The 18,242-nt window shown below is 49.4% G+C and overlaps 1 protein-coding gene across 3 annotated transcripts in view; it reads left to right on the top strand.

Moving 5' to 3' along the window:
• The window catches only part of PTPRS (protein tyrosine phosphatase receptor type S), a 162,692-nt gene that overhangs the window by 111,407 nt on the left and 33,043 nt on the right, over nucleotides 1-18,242 (top strand). For all 3 annotated transcript variants that reach the window (XM_075524605.1, XM_075524606.1, XM_075524603.1), the window contains exons 7-12: nucleotides 4,284-4,553; nucleotides 6,739-7,320; nucleotides 8,283-8,416; nucleotides 8,587-8,731; nucleotides 14,697-15,002; nucleotides 16,483-16,676. In XM_075524605.1, the coding sequence (XP_075380720.1) occupies nucleotides 4,284-4,553; nucleotides 6,739-7,320; nucleotides 8,283-8,416; nucleotides 8,587-8,731; nucleotides 14,697-15,002; nucleotides 16,483-16,676 (1,631 nt within the window). The remainder of the gene's footprint in view (nucleotides 1-4,283; nucleotides 4,554-6,738; nucleotides 7,321-8,282; nucleotides 8,417-8,586; nucleotides 8,732-14,696; nucleotides 15,003-16,482; nucleotides 16,677-18,242) is intronic.

Raw genomic sequence — 18,242 nt, 5'->3', positions numbered from 1 at the left:
TGCACTGAAGAAATCTTTCTGTGTCTCAGAAATGGCTTCTCCGCATTAAAGTAATTTGACTTGCATCACAAATGTCCAGCTCCAGTTCTAAAATCTGGTTCTATCAGTAACGAGCTGTATCCTTGTTTGAAAAAAGCTCCTGGGAGTTTTTTGGCCATTGAAAATGTGTGTTTGTGTGTGCCTGCTTGTGTGTGTATATCGGGAGATGTTGCACATGCACATGGAGCATGCACATATGTGTATGCATGCAAGGTTGGCTTTGTAAAACAGGTCTGACAAAAGCTGTCATGGGAACCAAACATCCCTGAAACTCAGGGAAGGTGCTTCTTGAAACCAGAAATTGGTAAAAGTATTAGATAAGTGTCTCTAAAGTAGAGACCTGACTGCCCCATCCCAACTTTTCCTTTACAGAGAGGGCAGTTCTTCTTTTCTTCCTGGCCCTCTAAATGTGTTGGATAGCGAAATGGAAGGACTCTCTTCACTGCATTTTTTACATGTAAAATTTCACTCTTTCGGCTGCTGTGTGTGAAACCGAGCTGGACCCAGAGCTGAAATTGTTCTTGATTCAATCTCTAGCTGCACTTCAAGCGTTCTTCCCACCACCGCTCTCCTCTTCCTAGGCCCTGACCTAAACGCTGACCGAGAGATTCTCAGCTTGATAAATCTCATGTCAACAGCCAAATCAGAGCGGTATAGCAATTAAAATAAACAGCAGCATGATGGTTCTTGGTATCCAGAGATGAGCCCTATAAGTATTTCCTGTTACAGTAAATGCGGTTGTCACAGCCCTGAGCCATAGCAGGGATGTATCTAGGGCCTCTCTGAGGTCTCCAGCGTTGAACCTTGGAGTTACTGTCACCTCCTGGACTGGTGTGTGGATGTTTGTATATTCGTGTGCACACAGGAGTGTGTAGCTTTTTTTAAACCAGGATGCACAACGGAAGTGCTACTGCCTGTTTTGGTCTTGCATTAGCCTGCCGCTAACCCCAATCCAAATTCTCCCTTTTGCAGATTTTGCGCATTGTTTTGGGCTGGCATCCAGATGTGCTGGTTGCTTCCCATTAGTTAAGTGTGACAAATGCCATTAAAATAGCCAAAAAGTAACGCTGCCCTGAGACCCCACGAAGCTGACCTAAAGCCCTGGGTGCTGCGAGGAGGGTGGGGAGAATTGCTTCGCAGTTGCTTGTGAGCGTGCTCTGCACGGCTCCGGCTCCGTGGCCCTGAGCTTGTGTTTTGTGAGTGGATCTCTTCCCTTCCCTGCCCAAAAGCACGCAGACAGCAGCAGTCTGTTGCCTTCAGACTCCGATTCTCAGCACTCCACCGTACATCAAATGATGCTTTTCAGTTATTAAATTCTGGTTTGTTCTTCCTTTTTCTTTTTTTTTTTTTCCCTTTCTTTTTTAGTTCAGTTTTATTTCTTTGTGATTAGCCTCAGTTTGAATTAATTGTCTTGTTCTGTTTTCATGACAACTCAGTGTTTGCATCCCACCTGCCGTTGTTTGTTGCTGTTGATGCTGTTTGCTGACCGGCTCTTGTCCGGCATATGTCTCCCCATTTCTCCTCACCTCTTCCCACCTTGCCTCCCCTCTCCAGAAGGTTACATATCAGCCCCTCCTCAAAAGAGTCATCCCCACCCCAGATCTGTCTGCATGTTGACCCCAGTTGTTTCTTTTCAAGTTCTCTCCATCTTGTCTCAGATTGTGACCGGTGTGGTCTTCACATGGCTCCATTTTCTGAAATGCAGTACCTCCTGAAGCAGACAGTGGAAAGAAGGATGGAGTAGACAACAGGGACGTACCCTCATGTCTAAGGCTAAAAATCTTCTATAGCGGTGTGACAGGAGGGAGCAAGGAGCACGTTGCCTGCTCTGTTGAGCCAGTGCTGGTGCCTGAGGTTGTGCATGGTACTCTCCTTACACCTTTTTCTAAGCAGAAAGTCATCTTCTAGTGTTAGTGTCCAGGTGAGTTTGCAGTCTCTTCCTCCACACTCCAGTCCTTTCCCAACTACATCGGAGGTGAGGGCATGCTATCCGTTCTCTTCGCAAATCCGTGCGTGCAGGAATTCTCCTCTGACATCTCTGAGCTCCTAATGCCACAAATCTGCAAGTCTTCTCTTCCTTGCCTCTCGGTACTGGGTACTGGTAACCGTGCAGAAAAGGATCTGATAGCACGATGTGAAGAGCACACCCTTCTGTGAAGACCTCTCCTTGTCAGCTTGCAGGAGGAGGCAGAGCCTATATTTGGGGTTTGTTCAACGAAGCCCCACTAAATGGAAAACATCCACTACCACTCCTGGCAGTGCCCTTCCCACCTGAAAAGAACCGTGATGTTGAGTGGCAGCCAGGGAAGTGGGCTGGAAGAGAGATACTAGAAAAACTCAAGACATCTGTTCCGGGGGACATCTGAAAGCACTAGGACTTGGGAAGAGCAATGGCAGGCTAAGCTCTGATGTCCTTTGCATTGCTTTTGCATGGATACAATTGCCACTCATTTTTTAGAGAGGTTGTTCAGAGGGGTTCCCTGGGAATAGTACAGCAGGGACAGATATTTTTCAGGGCCCCAGCACTCCTAACTGCCCGGCCCCCTCGCTCACCCTACCCATCTCTGAAGCTGGAGGAATCCCGCGCTCCTTTTCTCCTTAGGCTGCTGCTGTGCCTGCAACTTCTCGGGGTCCTCGGGGTTCTCTGTATCCTTTTGTCTTTGCTTGTGGGATGGGACCTTGCCCTCAGCTCCCTCCCTAGGGCCCCTCTGATCCACTTACGTTTCTCCTTTGTCCGTTCTCCTGCTTTCACCCCTAAGGAAGAGCACCCATCTCGGCCAACCAGCCAGCCCAGTTAGTTCAGAAAATGGAGCCAAGGAAACCGCACCCTCCCCTTTGCGTCCATGTTCTTATTGTGTAAGGTCTGGAAGCTGCATCCACCTCTCTGCTAAGGAGATGCACAGAACATGTCACTGTTTTCTCAACGTTAAAGTTTCATTACCTTGTTTTTCTTATTAATTCTATTCTATTTATTATTCCGCCAGGGCTGAGATGTGACAATGTGAGCCACCACATTGGGTCACATCAGCTAGAAAAAGTATGCAGCATTAAAGTGGGTTTCCCCCTCCCCTCCCTCTCTTTCTCTCTCTTCTTTCTCCCTTCCCCTCCTTGTTCTCCTTCTCCTTGTCTTCCTTTCTTTCTCTGTCGCTCTCTTTCTATTCAGTATCCATGTGGGCATTTGCTAGCCGCCCATAAATGATATTTCTCTGCATTTTCCTCTCTTTCTATCTTTTTCTCTCTCTCTTTTTTACCTATTTTGCATGATGTTTGTGACTCTGAGAGCTGCATCTATCGATGGAACCGTGTCAGATCTTAAAGAGGCTTCGTTAGGGTTTCTATACCCGAAAACCACAAAAATTTCATTAGAGTTTCTCATCTTTTCCACACTCCGTCTCGCTCCAGGGGGACTGCCTCCCCCTGGACGGTTCTCACACGCAGACACTAACTAAATTCTGTCCCGCTCCGGGGACTCCCTCTCCTCCCTTTTTTATATTTTTGCCTCTTTACTTTTCGAGTGGTGTTTCTCTGGCGTTTGGGGATGTGAGACTTCTCTCTTTGTTGGATTCTCTGGGTCCAACAAGGCAAAATCTTGAGAAGTTTCCGTCTCCATCCCAGCCTTCTCCTCACCACCACCCCACCTCTGCAGCATCCCTGGGGCACAGAGCGGCCGGTGGGAGAGGGCCCCTCTCCGGCAACGGAGGCGGCTCCTGGACCATTTCAGGCCGCGGTGGCGGAGCGGCTGTTTCGTTTTGCCGCGGGAGAAGGTGGTACGGGAGTCGGGCTCCACTGGAAAAGGGGAGGAGCAGGTTTCCCGGGGCGCGGAGCGGCTGTGGAGGAGATTTTTTCGACGCTCGCCATGCCAGCTCATGCCAGTAAAGATGAGAAATTGCTAATAAATTTTTGTGTATTTATCTGTGCTGTGATGGGTCTAATCTTGATCAATGGAACCCTGTTGCTATGAAATATCGCTTTTATGTCTCTATTCTATATATTGTTTGTGAAGTAAAAATTTATTTGAAGTTTAATTTTTTTGGTTTTTGGTTTTTGATTTTTTAATTTATTTGGTTTTTTGTTTTGTTTTTAATGAAGGAAGAAAATAAATTATGACAAACCCCATCTATATTTAAATTATCTTTTGCTCTTTTTTCTTTTTCTCCCTTTTCTTCTTTTTCTTTTCTTTCTTTCTTTTTTGTTTTGTTTTTTCTGTTTTGTTTTTTTGTTACCTCTGTGCGTCTCATCCACAGTTCGCCGTGTGGCCCCTCGCTTCTCCATCTTACCCGTCAGCCATGAAATCATGCCCGGTGGCAACGTCAACATCACCTGCGTGGCCGTGGGTTCGCCCATGCCATACGTCAAGTGGATGCAGGGAGCAGAGGACCTGACGCCTGAAGATGACATGCCGGTGGGCCGTAATGTCTTGGAGCTCACGGATGTCAAGGACTCAGCCAACTACACGTGTGTGGCCATGTCCAGTCTGGGAGTCATAGAAGCCGTTGCTCAGATCACGGTGAAATGTAAGAGAGTGTGAGCACGCCTGCGTGAGTGAGTGCGTGGGTTCCCCGACTGTGCATGTCTGTAGCAGCGTGCATGCACAAGCGTGTGAGCTGCCGCATGGGTGTATATATGTGCAAGGTACGTGTTGGGTGCACAGGCGTAACAGAGCGTCTGAGCATGTGTGCAAAGCAAATGTGGGCACGTGTCATGTTTATGCATGTGAGCATTTGTAGATACGTGGTCAAGCCTGTCAGCCTTCACCGGTGCATGAGTGGGAATGTCACTGTGTGACTGTGTGGGTACCTGTCTGCTTGTGTCTTTGTCTGCATGGGGTGAGCCCGTGACTGTCTGATCTGCACATGAGGAGCGTGGGGATGCAATTATGCATGTAAAAAGGTAGCCGTGCATGAGTGTGTGTGTGCATGGGAGAAGGAGCGATGTATGGGCTGTATGGGCATGTGGGTGCCTGACTGCATGTATGTAAGCCCATGTCGTTACAAGCCTGTATGTACATGCGTAGGTATGTGAGCATGAGCAGGAAGACAAACTTGTGCACCCCAAGTGCCACGTGCTGGGATCTGTGCATGCATCTTTGGGGATCCCACCCACAAAGAAATCCACAGTGAAGGGGAAGCTGGAGGCTTGAGATCTTTCCTCGCTTTAGGATGACTGAGCTGTTTGTTATGAAGAAAACTGTGATTCAGACCCCTGCATGCTTGTTTCTGTCCTGGGATATGAGGCTGGCTGGGCAGTTTGCAAGAAGCCTTGGATGGCTTGAAGCCTGCATGCCATCCTGTTCCAAGGTTAGAGATTCGGGCAAGGCCCTGAAGATCTCTGGCATGTGTGCCCTTGCAGTAGAGCCTAGTTCCAGCATCTTAGTGGCCGTTGTTGCCTCAGCAAGAGGGGGAATAACCCCAGCTTCCAGCTAGCAATTCCCAAGAGGAGCACGGGTGCAATCTTCAATCTATCCTGTCCTCAGCAGGGGAGTATTAAAACCCAAGCGGGATGCCCCTGTGGTTGGGTGAGTGTAGAGCTCTTTGTATGAGCTGGTGTCTGCTCCAAGTGCTGGCATTGCCCATGAGGGATCTGGGGGGAGATGGGGTGGGAAAGGATGCGGGCGGGTGGGGGAGAGGAGGAGAAGTACTTTCGGGAAATACGAAGAGGAGGGCTGAAGAAAAACAATCCTCTTGTATCAGTGCATCCGACTAAGGAAGGTCTGACAACAGAAATGAGTAGGGACTAGTGAATCTTGACGTGACACTCATCCTGAGCTTTTGCACAGGGAGTGGGCTCACGTACTCGCGGAAGAATGCCTGGGGCTGGACTGAGGTGCTCTTTATTTTCCTGAGTATTTTCTTCCTTCCCCTTTTTCCCTGTCTTATACTATCAATTTAAAAAGTTGCTGTGTAAGGTACATTGCTTCTGCTTCCAACTATCCTGTCTCCTCAGATGGGGAATCTTGCCCTGCTGGTACCTTCTGCCTTTTGTCATTTTATTTGTATTCTATTCCCCCTTGTGTTCCTGTGCGTAAGCATCTGCAATCTTTTCCAGTCAGAAGATGAAAGGAGAAGTTAGAGCTTTAGAGGTGCTCAAGTCTAGAGAAGATGAGGTTGGAAAGGGTCTGAAGTGTGTAGTGAGGAAAACACGTAAAACTTGCTGTTAAAGGTGTCTGACGTTTAGCGTGCAGTCTCCAGCAAGCTCCAAAGGTAGTCTTCTGGATGAAGGACAGGGGAGATGAGTATTAACACGCATTTGTGGCTTGAGAGGAAGCACTCCAAATATTTACAGTTTTCTAGTTCTGGAGAGCACAGTCTGCACTACGCCGTTACCTGCACGCTAAACATGGAGAGATTCGGCAGTGCCAGAGCCGGGCTGCCAGCGCTGTTTCAGAAGATCTGATTACGTGCTCGGAAGGAGCTCTCGCAAAACTGCTTTTTCTTACTGCTGTGTGAGCCGGCGGATGTGCAGCTGAAGTCTGTGCTAATGATTCCAGATGTTTAGCTGAACACTTTCCTTTTGATGGAGCAGTTTAAGGGGGATAATAGAGTGTATAACTAGGTTCATAATATTTCAGCAGCACTTTACTGAACTGCCGCACTGTGATTGGTACTGTGCCTCTGGCTCCTGCAGCCCTAACTAGCCCAATTAGGCACCATTTCAGCATATGTGGTTTTTTTTTAAATGTCTGTTCTTCCTGATTCTCAGCACTCCCCAAGGCTCCTGGGACGCCAGTGGTGACGGAGACGACAGCAACAAGTATCACCATCACCTGGGACTCTGGAAATCCAGACCCTGTGTCCTACTATGTCATTGAATACAAGTCTAAAAGCCAGGATGGACCATATCAGATCAAAGAGGACATCACCACCACCCGCTACAGTATTGGGGGTCTCAGCCCCAACTCGGAGTACGAGATCTGGGTCTCTGCAGTCAACAGCATCGGGCAGGGGCCTCCCAGCGAGTCAGTGGTCACTCGCACTGGGGAACAAGCTCCTGCTAGTGCCCCCCGTAACGTGCAGGGACGAATGCTGAGCAGCACCACCATGATCATCCAGTGGGAGGAACCAGTGGAGCCCAATGGGCAGATCCGTGGCTATCGTGTATATTATACCATGGAGCCTGACCAACCCGTCAGCAACTGGCAGAAGCACAACGTGGACGACAGCCTCCTGACCACGGTGGGCAGCCTTCTTGAGGACGAAACCTACACAGTCCGGGTCCTGGCCTTCACCTCCGTGGGAGACGGGCCTCTTTCCGACCCCATCCAGGTTAAGACGCAGCAAGGAGGTGAGCACCTGAGTCGCTAACCTTGGGTGCACTGGGCTGCAGGAGGGAGAGGTGTTGGCTTATAGCATTATCCAGCTGTGGCTGCCGTGTCACCAGAGCCTTTTTTTCATTATTGATTCGATTTGGTTAAAACAGAAGTAACCTTCTGGGAGGAAGCTCGGTCCAGTGACTGGAGCCAGAGGGCCTGCTGCATGATTTCTGATCTGTTTTTTTCTCGGAAAGGTTGTTGCTTAAATGGGTAGAGCAAACAATTATGCAAAGAGAATCCATTTCTGCTGTGCCATGTTTCAAAGTGGGGTATCTTACTGCTTCTAGTTTCTAAATGTCTTTAATAGACCTAAAAACACTCACTGCCCAGGCAATGGTGACGCTTAACTCTTCTTAAAGTACCCAGAAACTACCTTCTCAGAGATGAGCGGGGAATGAGCCTTATTTTGCCTTTTTCTAAAAGGGGAGCAAAACAAAGCCCTAATTGTCACAGCAGATGTGTTGACCTGAGAACAAAAGGTGTTTTGACCCCGGCTGTCACCCAGCATGCTTTCGGGTGCTCTGCTTATGGTGTGGAAACCCTGGTAAGTTGGTGAGGAAAACCTCGCTGGTGAGGAAACCCTGTGTCCTCAACAGGCTGCCCATGGGCTTCCCACTTCCAGAATCTTTTCATACTGGGCATTAGTGGGAAGGGCTGTATTCTGCACTGCCAAGAAAGAGGCGTATCATCCAGTAGGACTCTTCCATCTCCAGCAGCTCTGGACATGCTCGAGTCCTGCAGTGGGATTTAACCCTCCACTGCTTTAAAGGAAGGGCCTGCCCACTCTGCAGCGTGGCATTTGGCTGCTGACATGCTCTTCACACACAGGCTTTGAAGAGAACAGGGTAGGAGTCTTCTAATTAGCCAAGTTAATGTGGGTTCTCCTGTCTCTCGTCTTGCTTCCTCTGTCCCGTCGGCTCCTTCTCTGTGTCAGTTCCTGGGCAGCCGATGAACTTCCAAGCAGAAGCCAAGACGGAGACGAGCATCGTGTTGTCGTGGAGCCCTCCCCGCCAGGAGATCATAGTGAAGTATGAGCTCCTCTATAAGGAAGGAGACCACGGCAGGGAGGTGAGTCCGGAGAGGAGCAGTGCAAAGGGTTGGGGCCCCGAGGAACATCCCGGCCCTCCATTCCCCAAGGTGGCTGAGAGAGGGGAGTAGGGCTGGTGTCTCTGGGCAGGGCTCGCCTCTGCTCCTTTTTGTTTGTTTTTATTTTTTTTCTTCCCCCTCGCCCATCTCAGGTGCCGAAGAACTTCGAGCCAACGACCTCCTTCACTGTGGAAGGCCTGAAGCCCAACACTGAGTATGTCTTCCGGCTGGCCGCCCGCTCGGCTCTGGGCCTGGGGGCCTTCACCCCGGAGGTCAGAGAGCGCACCTTGCAGTCTAGTAGGTGTCTCTCCTTTTCGCACCCTTCTCTGAGGGGAAGACAGTCAGGGAGCCAGAGATGGTGGGCACAGGGGTACGGAGCTGTGGGGCGGACGTTCGCGGTGCTGCGACGTTTCACACGTCGGGGGTTCCTCTGCAGGGAGGCGGGCGGGGCGCCTCTGGGACCTGCTGCCTTCTCCCTTTGCTGACCCAGATAGACGAGAGGCGAACGAAGAGCGGAGCGGGTGCATGCTTTGGGGGGGGGCGATGGGAGGCCAGTTAGCACCGTCCACTTGATGGGGTGGGGAGCAGTGAAGAGCTCGTTGACGGGCCACGCTGGCCCTTGGTGCTGAGCATGCTCAGGGAGGACGGCAGCCCACCGTCGCGCAGCAGCTCGCCTGTCCCCCAGCAGCGACTGAGCAGCAGCTGTCCGGACGGGGGGCACAAGCGATGGAGCAGGGAGATGGTGGGGGAATCGGGAGGAAGAGGAGAAGGGAAGGCGATTAATCGAAAGTCCAACGTTTTCACCAGCCTTTGGGAAAGCAGTCCTCATGCTCTTTTCTGTGAGCAACCTCGTAGCCGCAGGGAGGAAGGCCTGCTGGCCCAGCGGGCGCTGGGAATGGTCCCATTTGGGCTCTGGCACAGCGGGAGAGAGGAGTCATGTGGAGGCTGTGGGGGGGATATTAATGACACCAGGATGGAGCGTATGCAACCAAAATGTGCTGGTTTTAGTTTAATGGATTGTCTCCCTTCACTGTTGCCCTGGGGACAATAACCCTGGATGGCAATATTTCAACCTGGGCTTTTCACAGATCTTTGCTTTTAAATGAGGTGTTTTTTCACTGCATGAGTGGCTGTGGCAGCTGTTCTTTGTGTTTTCTGTCTCCTCTCATCTCTACTAAATCACTCCGCTGCAGTTTGGAGTAGCCGGGAGCAGAACTAACTCAGAAATGGCTCTGGTCACCAGTGTGAGGAGAGAGAGCGCCTGCTCCCATCTCTCAGAGTCCTTAACAAGGGAGAGCAGCGGGCTCTCGGCTGGGCGCCTGCCCCATCTTTCCGTTTTAATTGTCACATCCTGCTGTCTCTCTCTCCCCTGTCTCCCTCCTCTTTCTCTCCCCCCAGGAGTGGGAGGAAAGGGGAGTCTGTTTCTGCATAGACAGAATTCCTTACTGGGGCTTTCTCAGGCCTCCAGTCCATTCAAAGATATTTTGTTTTCTTCTTTCCTTCAAACGTTTTTCCCCATTTTTCCTTTTTTTTTTTTTTTTCCTTACTCTCTCTACATATCGAAAGAAAATCCTGTCCTGTCTCTGCTGCAAATCTGCTGGTTCTGATCCCAGTATGGTACTGTCAGAGGGAGCATCACGGTGGGGTGGGGGAAAATGAACTGAAAGGACCTGAAAAATAAGTGTCAAACTTACTCGCACTCTGCTTCTGTTTTCCAAGGGGTTTCCCTCCTTGAGATTCGTGGGGATGGGAGGAAAAGAGGGTCTGGGATTTGTGCTTTCTGGTTTGATAAAAACAGGCTGGAAGAGGGGTGTGGGAGCTGATGGCAGTAGGGCTTAGTGACGCTGAAAATTTTTCCCTAAAGGGTGAAGAGAAGGGGATCCGGGAAAGGGGAAGGCTTTGCGGCTTTTTCTAACTTGGCACCTGCACAGAATGGGGCCTGGTTTATTTCTCTGTAGCTCAGCTTTCATAGGGATAGTTTCATTAATTTAACGCTCTTAAGAACATCAGCTGGGAGCTGTCAGTGTCCTGTAACACGATGAAACATTTTTTCCTGGCTGGCTGTTGGAGGAACGAGTCAATTCTCCCTGGTCCGGGCGACATCCTTCGGCTCACAGACCTTCTGGCTCGGGACAGGCTTTTGTGTCTTCCCTCTGCAGCTCCTTTTCTGTTCAGCTCCTCCTTGGCCCGCTCCATGGCTCTTCTTTCTTTTCTCTTCTGCTGTCTGCTTGCCTGCCTGCATGCTCTCGCAGCCCGATGAAACCAGCTCCCTGCTCTCTGTCTGTCTGTCTCTTGCTGGGCGGTTTCACACCACGATGGCATCTTGTCTCTGCAACGGCAAAGCCTCCTTCGTCCTCCCGCAGCCTGCCGAGGCGTTCGGTGCTCGTCCCCTCCTAGCTCAGCTGGCAAGCATGCGCCTGCATGCTGCAGCCCTCCCTGCATTGCACACCTTTCTGCACAACACCCTCCACCTCCCTGTCAGGGTGGCTCCTCCTGAGCATCATAACCAAAGTAAAATCCATTAAACTAAAGGTAAAGTATCTTTTTCTTCTTGAAGTAGCTGGGTTTTAACTCTTCAAGTACCAGAGACGTAGATTGGAAAAATAACAGAATCTCATGGTTGGAGGAAGCTGTTTTGCCCTTTCTAACTAGCCATGACCTTCCCAGGGCTCCTTGGCAACTCTCCTACTCAGAAATTTGCATGCGTCAAGAGACAGGGGTGGCAGGGTGGGTGCTGTGAGGCTGCATGTGCAGGTGTAGAGGAACAACGGGGCTTTCTTACCCTCTGTTCCTTCCAAAGAAAGGATGTTTCCCCCACCCATTAGCTCTGCTCTCCTTCCCTTCCCCCTTCCTCACAGTATATGAAGTGAATGAAACTTATACAAAGTCTATGGTACCTAAAGGGTTAAAAAACATTGTATTGTACAAGGTCAGTAAGGGTCATTCTTGTGGCTTGGACAGTCAACTTTAAAGCATGTAAAAGATGCAGTTCAGGTGAGTACTGGCTGGTCTCAAGCGGATTCACAAATACAGTCCACCCTGTCGCTGCAGGCTCACACACACGTGCGTGGATCTGCACACACTCATGTATGTCCTGGAGCCCGGGGGAGGGCGGGGAGGGGTTCCCAAAGAGCTGTCTGCCTGGTAAAAATGGAGACCAGCAGACAAAGATGATGATCTGCTGGCCGGGGGGCTCTTGCCTGTGCTGTGGCTCCCTTTCCAGCAAAGGGGCTTGTTGCAGAGGTGAGCTCACAGCCTCCGGTTTGGGCTGTAGTACTTTGCCTCCGCAGCTCCCACCTTCTCGATGCTGTCCCCACGCGTGCATGCACGTCTCCAGGGTCACGCAGGTTGGGCTGGATTGTGAAGGAAACTCACAGTGCCATGAACTCCCCAGACGCGTCTCCAGTATGGCCAGCCAGCACTTGGTGGCTGTTTTCATCCAGGTGCTGTAGTCGATGAGAGTGACGGGGAGGGGGTCCGGGTGGGATCTGGGCCTTCTCCCCCATCACCCACCCACCTTGCCTTTTTGACCAGAGAAAGTGCAAACCATCCCAAAAGGAGGCCTCACTCCAGGGCCTCTCGGTAGGTCCCTGTGCTGGAGCGTAGAGGGTGAGTGAGCAAGCGAGCGTGACCACGCGCAGCAGCTGCCAGTGCAAACAGTGAACCCAAGTGCCAGCCGGAGCGCTGGCTCTGCTTACTGGGGCTTTCATAATGAGTTTCAGGATGGAAAGGGTAGGTCAGGTCAGACCCTCTCTGCAGTGGGTTTCTCAGCTGTGGTGGCTTTTGGCTGGACTGCTTAAGCAGGAAAGGTGGCTTTTAACACTACCAGCCCCTGATGGGGAGAAAAAAGAAGTGAACAGCATCATGGCAGGCACTGGAAGAGGGTTGGGTCTTTTCCTCCATACCCTGAAAGGGACTTGAGTTGCCTCTGGGGTGCGGGAAGGAGGAGTGCACCTCCGTTCTGGAGATGTTGGTGCTGCATCGATCACAGCAGATGGAGAGAGCTACAGGGGGAAGGAGATCCGTCAGCGGGAATCTGCCGCCCTGCTCTCTGGTCTCTACAGGTAGCTTAGCAAAAGAGAACAGATTGGGGTCCAAAATTGCCATTACTGCAATAGCTAGGGTTCTGCTGGCAGCGGGCGAGTAACTCAGTGGGGGGACCTAGCGGTGGGGTGGGGTGGCATTTTAAAAGCCAGTCATGTGCAGAAACCCACCAGGAGCTTGGTCTGGCCTCGTAGCTCAGTATCTCTTGTTCTCCCGTAAGAAAGTCTTATAAATTAGCAGTTGAAGCGTGGAAGGTAGGTAAACAGACTGGGAATGTTCTGGAAGGAGTCACTTTTTATATCAGTATTATTTTATTATTATAATTTCCTTTCTGATGTTTTTTTATTTTAAATTACTGGCTTGATTTATGTTTTATTTTCCAGTTTGTTACTTTTGGTTTTCTTTGTTTGACATATTTTGTATTATTTTGCGTGGCTAGCCATGGCCAGGGATTGTCTCCCTCTGCAGTGGGATTTCTGAGGATAAGGGTTCATTCTGCCATTTTAAATACAGCCAAAGTAGAGCAACAAAGCATGAAAGTAGGAGGACAACACCCAAAATGTCCTACTGGACAGAGTGCTCAGCCCTGCAGTGTAAGGACTATCTTTACCCTTTCTGCGAAACCCTCTGATTTCTGCTTGATGGAGGCATACTCAAAGCATGTGGCTTTCACTCCAGTGTGAACTGGGAAAAGTGTGACTTGATTTAGCAGAGTTATCAAGGCAAGCTGGGCCTAAACATCTGTTTGTGACTCAGGGATGGGAGTACGAGGTTTGAAAAAATCATTCCTCAGTAAAAAAGCTTTTTGTTGATTGAAAAGCAAGAGAGAAATGAGAAATGGTGACCGGCATTTATTTACTCCCTCGCTTCTTGCAGGTGATGCTTTGGGGGCTTATAAGGACACCCCAGTTTCTGGCAGTGTCTGCAGAGAGTGAAAAGCTATTTATTGCAGTTTGACTGTATTGGGTGAGATTGGATTTGCAGATTTGCCTTGAAAATGTATCACTCTCTCTGCTTACCTGGGCTAATTGATTGTAATTAGTGATGGAAAGAAGTCTGGTCTAAGATTTCCCAAAGCGCCCAGGTTACAGCTGGGGTACAGAAGCGGCAGACTCTTTGTCCAGGCTTCGCCAAGGTCTCCGACCCGTGGCATCTCCATCGACAAACCTGTGTTTCTTGCAGTTCTCCCTGTATCTCAGGGCATGGCCATGGCATAGCAGTGTGTGCCCCGGCACGTAGTGTCTGACAGAGCTGGTGTCAGCGTCCTGCTTCCGACTGAGCAGACCATGCTAAAAATTACCTACCGCAGCTCAGTAAACACCAAAGTGAGCAGCCCTTCACTAGAAAGCTGTGGCTTACACCTTCCCCATCTCCTGAAAATAGGCAACCGAGAGAACATGTGGCTGCGTAGGGCCAACATTTCCAAAGCTGTCCTCCTGGGACTTTCAGAAATACCTTGACGTAGTTTAGGCAGTGAGTGCAACGGGAGTTAGCCCTGCTGCTGCTTCTGAAAATCCCACTGGGTACCTGAATACCTTGTCAAACTCGCTGCCTCGCTCCTTTGCAAGTCTTTTCTCTAAACCCCTCCTATCTAAACACATTGTGGGCTCCTTGCTTGGCAATATTCTGGGCGTTACCGCCGTGGTTTTTCACCTCCTTCGGTCTGTGGACAACTAATAACTTCCATCTGGAGGTACAGGCTCTTAAATTTAAGCCTCCTGGCAAAAGATTTGCTTTTCTTTCTTACTTTTCACAGATCCCTTCAAAGAAATTCCAGATCCCAGAGACTGCAGTTAGGAAACAAGTGCTTTACCAGCCAGGGCAGGATTTGCCAGACTGCTGTAAAACAGGGAGCTAAAGGAAAGGTCTTTTGCGGGGTAAAGCTGGGTGCTTAGTTTCCTGCCAGCCACACTTACTAGAAGCAGCAGGACCCCTCTTGGCTAGCCCGCTTGCTGTTTTAGTCCTTTGCTTTATAACATTTCAGTTTTGATGCCCCATTTCATTTCCGTTGGCTTTTTTTTCTTTTCATTTAAAAAAAAAAAAAAGACAACAACAAAAAGCTCTCTTCTTTTTTAATTTTATCTTCCTAAACCAAATTTTTGTATGTTTTATTTTAGATTTTTTTGTTATCATTTTCCTTTTTTTTTTCTTTTATCTTTCCCATCTTTTGTTTTTTCCCCCTTCTTCCCTTTCCCTCCTGAATTTTCCCCCCTCGTAGAACCGTCTGCCCCCCCTCAAGACGTAAAATGCGTCAGCACCAGATCCACCGCCATTCTGGTAAGTTGGCGGCCGCCTCCGGCTGAAAGCCAAAATGGCGTCCTGGCTGGATACAGCGTCTACTATCGAGCGCTGGACTCTGAGGACACGGAGCTTAAGGAGGTGAATGATATCCCCCCAACCACCAGTCAGATCCTACTGGAGTCCCTGGAGAAGTGGACAGAGTATCGCATCACTGTCGTGGCTCATACGGAGGTGGGGCCGGGCCCGGAGAGCTCGCCGGTTATCGTCCGGACAGATGAAGATGGTAATTGCGCTTTTTCTGGTTTTCTCCCGAGTCCCCTGGTGAATACGTGTCCCTGGAGTGGGCTTTTCCCACGCTGGGGAGGACACGTCGAGTCCCTTCTCGTGGCTGATGTGTGGTGCAAGAGCAAAGCCTGAGTGGGGCCTCAACACGGCCTCCGGGCCCAGACGTGCAGCGTCCTTTGCTGCCGTCTCCTTAAGCCCCTCTGCGCACTGGGGTCTGTAGGGTTGTCCTTCCCGGCTTTAGGGTTGGGTTTTTGGATATCCGGGTGGTTTTTTTAATGTCAGGCCTCTGAGCCTTGACTGTGCCACTGTTCCTGAAAAGATGCACTTGCTGAGCAAAGAAGGAGCTGAGGCAGCAAGGAAATGAAATCAGAGAAGAGGAGATGATTGCTGCCAGAAAGTGATTTAGGATATTAAGAGTTCTTCCCACACATTCCTTCTTACTAGCTCCTCTTGAAGTTTTGTGTAGTGGTAAAAAGGAAGAATCTCTTTCTTAAAGTTTCTTAAAAAACCTTCAGTGACAAACAGTTTAGACTCCAGTTCAGTGGCCCAGCTCGGAGGCTTTTAGCGCAAACACTGACAACGAGACTTGAACTTTCCTGGTGTTTCTAGAGTAAAATAAAACCAGGAAAAAAGGTGAATGTGTGCATGAAGGGAGAGCACCCTCACAGTGAGGGTGAGGTAAGACCCTCAAATAATATAGGTCAAGTAAATAACATAAGTAAATTCCAAACTTCTCCGGCTTTCTTCCTCCATCCCAAATAAAAAGAATTTAGAAAAAAGCAACAGGTTTGTCCCCAGGTGGGTCCTGTTTCCCTGAGCATCTGTCCGCATCCAAATGGATAGAATGCCTTGCTCAGAGAAAGTATGGTTTTCTTGCAGATGAAGCTGTCATGCACTGTATTATTATTATTATTATTATTATTATTATTATTATTATTATTATTATTATTTATTATTATTTCCAAAAATTCAGCCCAAATTCCATCCAAGACATCTCTTGTTTCCTGTCCTGAGATTACGCAGCGGCTGTAACCACCAAACCACCTGCCCTGCCTGAGAGACAAGGGAACTCCAAGGGCAAGTCCCCCTCCGCATCCTCTCCACCCTAACATCCCACAGGCAGGACCAGAGCTTTTCTGGCTCATTAGAAATTGGCTTTGCCCTCGGAGTGTGATCTGGAACTATATGGTTTCTTCCATCTGAGCAAACTGGGGACAAAGGAGCCTGTGGAAGAATGGCTGGACTATGAGATGGACCTGTTTCCATGCATCTCTCCGAGCCATGCAGATTAGATCCCCCAGAACTGCTTCCCTGTTTCACTGAATAAAGACCAGTGACAGATGATGGGATATCTCGTTTAAGTCTCCCCCTCCTTTCAGGGCTGTAGATTCAGTGTGCGTACATCCCATAGGTGAAGTGACAGGCTCCAGATAGAGACCCCCGCAGTGACTCTTACCCCTTTCTTCCCTTCCTCGCAGTGCCCAGTGCGCCGCCTCGGAAAGTGGAGGTGGAGGTCCTGAACTCAACTGCAATCCAAGTGTTCTGGCGCTCGCCAGTCCAGAACCGCCAGCATGGCCAGATTCGCGGCTACCAGGTCCACTATGTACGCATGGAGAACGGAGAGGCCAGGGGGCTGCCCCAGATCAAGGATATCATGCTGGCTGACGCCCAGGTAAGGACTCGCCTCCTACTCCAATCTCCTCTTCTCTCGTGGAAGGTTTGAGGGGGTGGGTGCTCCAGCTGCCTCGTCTCATTCCAAGCAACATAATGCTGGAGAAAGTAGATGAGTGTCTCTGTGACAAGGTATATGTTGTCTTTCTGCAGTTCATTTGCACTCCCAGACAATAGCTATTGTGGAAGAGTCTGAACTGCTGTCCCAGCACTGAACTAAATACCATCCATCCTCCCTGTGTCTGGGAAGTCTTTTAAGACAGGCAAAGGCCACAGTGGAATCTACTAATTTCTCCCACTCTACTTCTTCCTTCATGCTGGCCTGGTAACTTCTGACCTTGTGTGGCTGCTTGCTCAGGGACTCCTTCCTCATGCTGTGTCTCTGTCTTTCCCTTCTTTCCCCTCTTGTATTCTCATGTGCAAAACCTCTCTTGTTCTCTGCCCAGTGGGAAACAGATGACACTGCTGAATACGTAAGTAAAAAAGTAAAAATCCTCCCATCCTCATTCTGTCCCTTCCCTTCTCCCACTTCCTGTTGTGGTGTGATATTTTCCTTTTCCTTAATTTTTGTTGCAGTGCCAGTGTGCCTGTTTTAAAGCCTGTTGTTGGTGTTCCCATGCACTGTCCCTACCCTGTTCACTTTGCTCTGCAACCCTGTCTGATTGTGTAGTTTGTCAGCACGCAGCAATACTGCAGGGTTTTCCCCTCGTCTCTGAAGGAAAGATGAGTCTGCTGCTCCTCCATGGGGAAGCAAATGGGACGTTGAATTTGGGACTACCTTGAATATACGCTTAAAGATGGGCTGGTCTGCAAGCACCTCTGGCTTGTGTCTGAAAAACATAGTTAGGCTGAAAAGCATTGGGTAGTCAAAGCCCCATAAGTTCTAAGCTATCAGAGCATGAACAAATGCTTTGTGCCCTTAAAAGGCCAAGATTCTTAGATATTCGTTGATACAAAGCACTGAATCGCTATTGGCGCTTTTACCTTTTAAGTAGACCTTAAAATCAGCTTGGCTGTTTGGCATTTGCTACTTCTGCTGAAATGCTAAATGTTTTCTGTGATCTTACAGCTACAGAGCAGTAGGAGAAAGCATTTCCTTCTTGGAATGGCAGGGTCCCAAGGTAATGCGCTACTAGATTGACTGTGTTCTCCTAGAGATTGCCAAGTGCCCTGCAAAAGTGAGGGGCCTCTCCTTTACGGATGGAGAAACTGAGTCATATGAAAAGCAAAGTCTCTTGCCTAAAATCTTAGTGGCAAGTGTGAAAGCAGAACATGTTTCTTGACTTCTAGAAGACAGACCTGTGTCTGTAGCTAATGGCTTCCAAACTTGTCAATCAAAATCCCACTGTTTTGAAGTTCTGCTGTTCCACTCCCTGCTCAGCTTTGGGGCCAATACATATATTTTCAGGACCAGCAAATTTTCTTCCCAAGTGCTGCCCTGAGATTTAATATAGAAAGCACAAAGGGGGCAGTGGGGGGCGAGGGGAGAGGAAGGCCGTAAAACATGCACAACATTCACATCTCCCTCCTTTTCAGGGCCTTGGAGAAAACCCTGCTGCATATGCTC

Source organism: Mycteria americana, chromosome 24, assembly GCF_035582795.1.
Source record: "Mycteria americana isolate JAX WOST 10 ecotype Jacksonville Zoo and Gardens chromosome 24, USCA_MyAme_1.0, whole genome shotgun sequence".
In the NCBI taxonomy this organism is placed as follows: Eukaryota; Metazoa; Chordata; class Aves; order Ciconiiformes; family Ciconiidae; genus Mycteria; species Mycteria americana.
The sequence above is the reverse complement of the archived record's forward strand: the minus strand, read 5'-3'. Positions and strand labels throughout refer to the sequence as shown.